At 35.2% G+C, this 9,612-nt stretch overlaps 1 protein-coding gene and 1 long non-coding RNA gene across 2 annotated transcripts; both read right to left on the bottom strand.

Annotated features, from left to right (window-relative positions):
- Positions 1–3,483: 3,483 nt before the first annotated feature.
- Positions 3,484–4,733, bottom strand: LOC143570142 (uncharacterized). The gene is made up of 4 exons (XR_013141876.1): positions 4,686–4,733; positions 4,506–4,603; positions 3,803–3,873; positions 3,484–3,701 (listed from the first exon to the last, which is right to left on the bottom strand). It is a non-coding gene; the product is annotated as an uncharacterized LOC143570142 (long non-coding RNA).
- A 3,174-nt stretch (positions 4,734–7,907) lies between these two features.
- LOC143570145 (uncharacterized) lies at positions 7,908–8,850 on the bottom strand. Its single transcript, XM_077055879.1, has 2 exons — positions 8,133–8,850; positions 7,908–8,065 (listed from the first exon to the last, which is right to left on the bottom strand). The coding sequence occupies exons 1-2, from the start codon at positions 8,848–8,850 to the stop codon at positions 7,908–7,910; spliced, it is 876 nt and encodes a 291-aa protein (XP_076911994.1).
- Between the last annotated feature and the right edge of the window lie 762 nt (positions 8,851–9,612).

The following is a 9,612-nucleotide window of genomic DNA, read 5'->3' as shown; positions in this document are numbered from 1 at the left end:
GGGTGATTGTGGATAGATTAACAAAGTCAGCTCATTTCATACCAATGAAGGAAACTTTTAAAATGGAACAATTAGTCAAGTTATATGTAGACAAAGTTGTCTTATTACATGGAGTTCCATTATCCATTGTATCTGATCGGGATAGCCGTTTTACTTCTCATTTTTGGAAAAGTTTCCAAATAGCCATGGGAACAAGGTTAAACTTGAGCACAACATATCATCCATAGACTGACGGTCAAAGTGAAAGGACCATACAAACGTTGGAAGACATGCTAAGAGCTTGTGTGATAGATTTTGGTGGAAATTGTGATGAACACTTACCACTGATAGAATTCCCTTACAATAATAGTTATCATACAAGTATTAATGCTGCCCCATTTGAAGCACTCTATGGACGAAAATGCAGAACACCAGTGTGCTGGGCAAAAGTAGGAGGAAAAAAATTATTAGGTCATGAAATCATACAAGAAACTACTGATAAGATAATTCAAGTCAACGAAAGATTAAAGACCGCACGAGATCGTCAGAAGAGTTATGCAGATCATAGACGCAAACAATTGGAATTCCAAGTTGGAGATAAATTGCTACTGAAGGTATCTCCATGGAAAGTAGTAGTCCGATTCGGTAAGAAGGAAAGTTAAGTCCAAGGTTTGTTGGACCATTCCTAATTATTAAACGAGTTGGACCAGTAGCCTATCAGCTAGAGTTACCCGAAGAAATGACAGGTATACATGATGTATTTCATGTAAGCAACCTAAGGAAATGTTTAGCTGATAAATCATTAAAAGTAACCCTTCAAGATATAAAAGTAAATGAAAAGTTGAAATTCGTTGAGAAACCACAACAAATTGAAGATAGAAAGATCAAGAATCTCAAGCATAAAAGAATAGCTCTAGTCAAAGTGAAATGGGATTCAAGACGTGCACCAGAATATACTTGGGAATTGGAATCAGAAATGAAACGGAAGTACCCACACCTATTCCAATAGATCTCGAGGAAGAGATTAAAAATAAGGAGGGGAGACTATAACAAGCCATAAAACAATCCAAAAGAAATAAAATAATTAAGAGAAGAAGTGAAGAAATAAGAAGGAAAAGAGAAGAAATAAAATAAAAGGAAGAATGAAGAAAGTAAAAGAAGTAGAAATTCCATCCGACATTGATGGAGGAAAGAAAATGAAAGGCTTCCACCATAGTATAAATAGGATTTCAAAATCTTGTCCCACATCGCTTGATTACAAAACTTGTAAGCTCTTTATAAGAAAGAAAGTTCACATGATAATATTCTTATGTGCCAAATCACACCCAGTAGTCCTAGCAGAGGGGCGACGCACCCGACGCGCATGCTCACGGGCACGGGCTCCGGCAAAGTGCGATGGGCGCAATGTGGCGCTTTGATGACACAGTTTGCACTTCGCATGCTCACATCGCCGCTTAAGCGCCGCCTTAGTAATTTTGTTCCTTCGCGCGACGCAAAGATGCCCAATTTCAAGTATAAATAAGTTGGGATTCTGGACTTCACATCTCTCAAAATTTCTTATATATAAGGCTGGTATTATACCCGAATAGTTGTAACGGTACTTCTCTGATCGAAAGGAACTTATACACTAATCCAAAAGCTCTACCTTAACAAGTTCAGACATTGTGCCATCGTGTAAAGTTTCATATCTCGTGATTATCCTTATGATTATGGGTTTATACTAATATAGATATACTACATTGTGTTTAATCTAGGTGCTTAACATCAGAAGGCTTGTTAAAAATAAACTTGCAAGGTGAGACATTCGAGTTTTTGCACAACTCACATTTGCGTGAGATAATTGATTTTCCAACACTGTCATGATGCTTTTCTAAACCCATTAAACTCATGACAAATAGTCTAAATGTTTTCAAAGGATTTAAAATGCATTACAGTGATTAAGTCTCTGTAGACTTACGGGATGGTTACTACTGGTATTGTGAGGTTTTGTATACAATGCTTGCATACTAGGCTATTACACGTTACTTATTGGACAAGCGTTAGCCAATAAGTAATATGACCACAGTCATAGATACGATCGAGTGACAAGTACCTTTCTGTAATTTGTAAGCATGCATATGTAAAAAACATCTTAATGCTGTAACTGTAAATTGTGTCATTTACAAATGAATGTACTTACCAGTATTTCCTGCTGATCAAATATTTTTAAACATGTTTCAGGTGATTTGTTAGAGACAAAAGAATGATGCCTGCGGGCTTCCAGCTTAAATAAGTGGCTTGGCACAAGAATAAAGAAACGTGTTTTATAAATTAAGGTTTATCCCTATAAAACTTATGTTTGTATAAAGATGGGTTTTTATCCCACTTAATGAAATAAGAATTATGGTGTTTTTATAACTCTGATCAATTACGGTTCTGATGAAATATTCCGCTGCAAATTATTTTAATAAACACTGATACCACCACTCAACGTTCACGGCTTCCCTCCCGAGATATAGAGGTCGGGGGCTGTGACAATATTTTCTTATATTGTGACTTATAAGAAATGATTCTCTGTGTAGTAAACGAATACTACTTGATTTGTTAAGCATGTGAACAAGCATCCCCTACTTAAATATTTTACTGTAAAATAATTTGATACTCAGGATATTTATTTTATTGATTAGTAATAATAATGTCATAAATTTTAATATAGTATACACAATAATCATGTTTCTTTGTATTAATATCAAACAGAGAAGTTCTGGGCCTCAGCAGCTTTTCCTCCCCTCCCCCTCATCTATTTCAGCCGAAGGGAGGAGAAACACACTGAACCGACCGAACAAAGTAAAGAATAAGTTTAAAATTCATTCTTGAACACACTTCTACAAATTAAGAATAACCAAACTTTTATAAAGATAAGAATATATACAAAGTTGTGTTGAAAGAAATATGGAAGGTACTTTAGAAGTTTATGAAAAGCTTAAAGGAGAAAAAGGTAGTTTGATTAAATAAAAGACAACCATTTAAGAAACAAAGAAAATATTTTCCACTTACAAATTGACTCAAAACAAGTTCTTATCCTTCTTGTTCACATAGCTACACTAACATAGCCACCAAATTTCTTTGCTCACTGACACAAATGAAATCATATCTAAACTCAATATAAGATCCATAGCAGGGTTAACCAACAGTGTGTGTGAGTTGAGATTTATTATTTTCTCATTTTCAAAGTTAGCATACAAAATCCAAAACGAATTTGACCAAAAGACAGGTAACTCCGGTTTATATCTAACATTGCTAACATCATTCATCAGTAACGCTCAGTTGCTAGGTTAAAAGCGTAATAATCTGTCAGGTTTTGTTTGCATTGAAGATTCACATGTTCAACACTCACTAGTTTCTGCAATGAATAAGCAAAGCAGAAACAAACACCAACTCCATTTAAGACAAAGGCCACAATCAGAACATTAAACAAATTTCAATTAACTTCTAGCAGGAAACATAGATACAAATACAACAAAACATAGTTAAAATTCAAGAGATTAATAAGCACATTTTCGGTAGCGCCCAACAAAAAAATATTGTAAATAATAAATAAGAAGGCTACATGCTTCGGTCTCATCACACTAATAAGATAAACGGACCTCTGCATGCAAGCAAAAGTAATTGTAGAGATTTGGTCTTATCCAACCATATATTAATCAAAAAAGGTTCTTAGGGTTCATTGCCCGACAACAATCCTGCATAAAAATGTATCGTATCCGACCATATATTGATCAAAAAGATTTGATCTTATCCAACAAATAAGCTTTAAATACCAAAAAACGATTAACAAGTTTACCTTGCCCAATAAGTATTTCATACACTTTGTGTTTTGGTGGATACATCCTTTACTTTTGCATCAACTTGATCCTGCGGTTTAAACATTGTGTCGAGTTAAACATGACAGTGTTTAAACACCCACGTAAGCATCAAGAATGTAATAAATTTAATTTAAAATAATGCTATTAAACATAATCAGGAGTGTACTACCATTGCAAATATTTTTTAACTTAAACACAACAAAATGTTTCACCACAACACAAAGACACGAAACATTTATTATATTTATCTTGCATTACCTACGCAGGGTGCAAGATCATATAATATCTTTTATATTTGTGATACCTTTCTATCAGCACGTACCTTATATTCAGATATAAATAACCTCTACATATGACTTAATACACGAATAACCTAAAAGCTATCTGTAGAACCTCCTAATGCGCAATTCCAACCATTATCAAGATTGATAATCGCGATAACTTCATAACTCATTTAACTGATGAGTTGAGTGGGAAATAATTAACTTCTAAGTTATATGAAAGCCTACCTTCAATATAAAGTTATATATAGCCATTAACTAACTTCTAATAATCATAATTGTAACACTAACCTTAACAATTTCTTATTCAACTGATTTCCTATCAATTCCAAAGTCAAAATCTACGCATTTGAGCGTATAAATCGAAGTAAAATGTAGAACATGAACCGTATAAGCTTACCACTGTCTTGTTTTCATAATAATCATCCAAAGCCCACTGATACTTGGATTGATTCAGCCCGAACCACCGAGCCAGCGAATCATCCAAACTCGAATGCGCTGTCAATAATTACCACAATTTCATATTTCACTTTAGTCACACATATCAAACTGAACTAACACAATTCAACAAATTCGATACCGTTTTGAACTTTAGCGACGGCGTCCCAAAAGAAGCCGAATTTCGAACCGGGCTTCTCGTACTGAACCGGGGGTGGAAGAACCGGAGGCGGAGAAGATTCGAAGGAGGGTTTGGGTTTGGGAGTAGGAGGAGGTGTGACGAAGACGGTGTACGGACCGATCTTGCCGATCATCGGCGGAGTCGCCGGCTCTTTGGGGATCGGCATTTTTAATTGACGGGAAAAGAAAGTTTTGATTGGGTGATAGAGAACAAAACAAAGGTAAAGGGTTTGGAGAGGAAAGCGGAGACTTTGGGGATAGAGAATGAGAGAGATTCGTTGGTGGGATCTTTGTCCTTTTTTTTTATTGTTTATTTATTTATTTTTTAATAGAAAAAGGTTTGAACACTCGAATGATAATCGTCCTAGCAAATATATCATTCTTTCGTCTGAACAACAACAGATCGTGCTGACTTGGCTCAGATATCCAGCTATAATGAAGAAAGTTTTCTTAGAGCAAATTGTTACATATGAAACTTGAACTCATGACTTCCTATAAAAAAACCATATGGCGACCATTGAACCAAACCATCTAGCTAGCGACATTTTGTTGTTAACTAGGTTAGGGTTTGGTATAGAATAAAACTCGTTTAACAAGTTTTTTTTAACCAAAATAGAATGGAAAAATAATATTCTATAAAATGAATGATTTGAAAAATATTTACTAACACTATGTATTTAAAAAAAATAAATAAACAAATAACTTGCTTCTTCTACTCTCAATAAAAAAAGCTATAAAAAGTTTCAAATAACATAAATATATTAATATTATGATTATCAGTATCTAACATAGATTAATTTATTCCACAAGTTTTCTCTTCTATAAATATCTCATTATATTATATGCGTAATTAATGAATCTCTCTCATTCTCCCTACATCTATACTCATATTGTTTTAGCTATTAGGCTTGTTTTACAACACTTTATCAGTATAGCTTGTTTTTGAGTTGGGTCACATTATCATAAGGTAAAATAGTTTCTATCATCTTTCTGGCTGTTGAGAAATGCTACTTTAACCTGTTACAACATTGGTACTCATGACGGCTGTAAAGGCTACAATTGATCTCGCAAGTGTGAGCCCAACCTTAATGATTATTATCTCATAGGCTATTTGCATGTTATATATATCTGCATATATTTAGCTAACTTGAAATCTAAGTTGAGTTTATGTGTTTTGAATACTGACTTAATCTCGCAAACCAAAACTTTGATAATGGCTTTGATAGCCGGAGACCCTTACGGAATTGAACGTGGAAACCGTCAGTTTCGGAATTTCCTAATTGAAGGTTCAGTTGGTGCGGTTAAATCAAATTAAATTGAAACTAGGATTTAGACCCCCCACGTTGCCACCAGGTTGGGGGGAGTGGTTTGTTGATTTGAATTTAACGAAAAAACTAATGACAAGTTAAATATAATCGAAACCAAGAAATAGATGCAACGAAACACATTTTGCTACCAAACCTTACCTAAAGGGATTGTATTCACGTGAATGTTATGTGTTCACAGCTGGTGAATTTAACCCGATTATAGTCTCCATCCCATTCAAGCTATCAAATATATGGAGAAAAAGGCTTAGACAGCGTTATCGCCTGTCAACTTGGCTGCGAACCACATTTTAACAAAACTAGAGCACACAACGACAACAATGTGAGAAACATGTTACAGTAAGATACCTTTTTGTCAAGCATGACAAACAACTTAATAGAATGAAAGTGTACATCATTAAGACAAGATAGACGTCTTCTGTGATATGACAAAATTTTCAGTACCAGCGCGTTGCACTGGGTTTTGAAGAGGGTACAATGCCCGGTTTTGAAGAGTGTATCGTTGTTTTGGGTTTTGAAGAGGGTACAACATGCGGGTTTTGAAGAGGTACGGAATGAGAATTGCATTATAAGTTACTGTATAATATAGTAAGTGGTAGATCTATACCTTCAGTTCACAAAAGTTGGCTGCTTTGGCCAATAACCAAGCGTGACCGTTTTGTTTAGATGAGTCACCATCTGCATAGTTATTAAATTCGCAATATTTACAAAAACATGGCTGTTGTATTTAGCCTACTTGTCTTTTAGCAGCTTACAATTTTTTTCCATGTGGCTAGTTCACAACACGGTTTTGAGTTGTTTACTAATGGTAGTAAACAGTGGGATTACGTGTGCAATGCGGCGGGATTCCAAAATGATTTGCAACATGCCAAAAGGCTTTAATGTTACATGCTTATAGTGAAAAGGAAAATAAAGTCTCGTTAATTAATGAAATCACAGATAAAAGTCCCAGTTCATCAGTTATGTCCTAAAAGTTAAAATAAATTTGTTAATGGATATCAGATTTGTGAATCAAATTATAGATACATGATAATTGAGATTTGTATAAAAGAATTAAAGAATTTTGTAAGTTTATTTCATAATGATTCAGCCCAAACGAAAATCCCCAAAATATAAAAATACAAGAATAAATCGATAAATAAGGAAAACTATCTCTTTCTATACTCCCCCGCAAGTTGAATCATGGAGATCACAAATGCCCAACTTGTCGAGTAGAAACCGCAACTGTCTAGGACCAATAGCTTTCATGAACAAGTCAGCAATATGTTCCTTAGTATCAATGTGTAACGGCTCAATATCCTTTGACTCAACGCGTTCTTTCACGAAGTAACAATCCATTTCGACATGCTTCGTTCTCTCACGAAGTAACAAGTCAGCAATCTGTTCTTTAAGTTGTTGCCCATTATGATAACGTCATCTACATAAATAAGAGCCGCCATAAATGTAGTTGTTTTAAATATAAAAAGTGAGTGATTGGGCTTAGATTGTTTAAAGCCAAACTCATGAAAAGCAGCTGTAAACTTTTGATACCAATTCTTGGATGCCTGTTTCAGCCCATAGAGGAATTTTTTTAGCTTGCAAACTTTTGTTTCCTTCCCTTTGTCAAAACCTTGTGGAATCTTCATGTAAATTTCTTCGTCTAAATCACCATCTATAAATGCATTATTGACATTCAACTGATGAATTATCCAGTTCTTCTTTACTGCAATTATCAAGAGTGTACAGACAGTGACAAGTTTTGCCACCAGTGCAAAGGTTTCATGGAAGTCAATTCCTTCCATTTGAGTAAAACCCTTTGCCATTAACCTTGCTTTTTATCTTTCTATCTCTCCGTTTGGCTTGTATTTTAATTTGTACACCTAGTTTGAATCTATTGCTCGTTTTCCCTCCAGTGGATCCTCAAGAGTCCACGTGTCATTAGTCTCAAGTGCATGTATTTCTTTCTTCATTGCCTCTCTCCAATTTTCATTCTGAATAGCCTGTTTAAAAGTCTTTGGCTCATCATTTAAACTGATGGCTGTTAAAAAAGCTTTATGCGAATCAGAAAATTTATCATAAGAATTAAAATTGGCAATAGGGTATACCGTTGAGGTTAGACTTAGTTGAAGCTTGATCAATAGATGGTGAGAGATTCACAACATAATCATTGAGTCGAGCAGGACAAGTTCTTGTTCGTTTTTCCTTGGCGGGTTCTTCATGTTCTGTTTCAGTTTGGGTCGTGGGTTCGGTCACATTGGCTTGCCCAACGTTTTCAATTTGGGCCTTGGGTTCTGCCACTTGGGCCAGCCCTTCGTTTTGTTGCAAATTGCCAATGTCTGTGTCATTTTGCATGACATCACCCTCATGTATATTCTTGTCTACGCCACTATTTGGGCTCTCGGTTTCTGGTTCATTCTCTTCATTTATATTGCTTGTGTTTTCATGTGGATTTTGATAATCATAATACCATATTGGAAACTCAAAAATTTCCGGTTTTTCATCTTCCTTTTGGTCAACATTAGAGTCATAAGGAAGTGTATTTTCAACAAACCTTACATCTCTAGACATTATAATCTTGCCATTATTCACATCATAGATCTTATAACCTTTGGTACCCCACAAATAACCCAAAAATATTCTTGGTCTCCCTCGTTCTTCAAACTTGTCACCCTTCGTTTCAGTGCTACGATAATACGCAAGGCACCCAAAAACCTTTAAACTTTCATAATCGGGTTTTTGTCCATAAACAATCTCATAGGGGGTCTTGTTTTCAATGACTTCTAAAGGAAGCCAGTTTATAATGTAGGCTGCGTCATGATGCATTCTACCCAAAAATGTGTGGACAGATTAGCTTCAAATTTCAAAGCCCTTTCCGTTTCGAGAAGATGACAGTGTTTTCGCTCCACAACTCCGTTTTTTGCGGGGTATGTGGGCAAGTGGTCACTAGAAGAATACCATGCCCGGTGTAACAGTTAAGCATTCTATTTAAAGTAAATTCACCTCCATTTTCACTTCTAATTCTCTTGATAGTTTTATTAAACTGTGTATTAATCAGTTTATGAAAACCAATTAAAAAATCACTCGCTTCTAACTTGTGTTCTAAAAGGAATACCCACACAGACTGACTAAAATCATCAACTATGGTTAAAAAATAGTTGGCACCTGTGATTGAAGGAGTTCTATACCTTCCCTAAATATCACAATGTAAAAGCTCAAAACAACTTTGGGTTTTATTAAACTTATTGGAAAGGTAATCTAGTAAATTTAGCCTTGGTGCAAGAATCACAAAACGTACCGTTTGTTCCCAAAGAGCCATTCTTAACAAAATCCAAAAGACAAAGTTTTCCATGTGAAGCATGCCCAAGACGCTTATGCCATAAGTCACTAATAATTGTCAATGCTTTTCTTTTGCTTCCCACCATGCTCATTTGATAGAGTCGTTGCTTGTATTTACCCATTGGACTATATCATTCCTTTGTTTCCTCCCTTTGTCAAAAATGAAGATGAGCCTTGTGTTTATAGAAAGGCTAGTGGGAGTACTATATCATTCCTCATCCTGTATGTGGACGATATACTGATCATTGG

This window comes from Bidens hawaiensis, unplaced genomic scaffold (genome assembly GCF_021521415.1).
Source record: "Bidens hawaiensis isolate Kalapana, Puna unplaced genomic scaffold, B.hawaiensis_p1.1 tig00024836_1, whole genome shotgun sequence".
Taxonomy (NCBI): Eukaryota; Viridiplantae; Streptophyta; class Magnoliopsida; order Asterales; family Asteraceae; genus Bidens; species Bidens hawaiensis.
The sequence above is the reverse complement of the archived record's forward strand: the minus strand, read 5'-3'. Positions and strand labels throughout refer to the sequence as shown.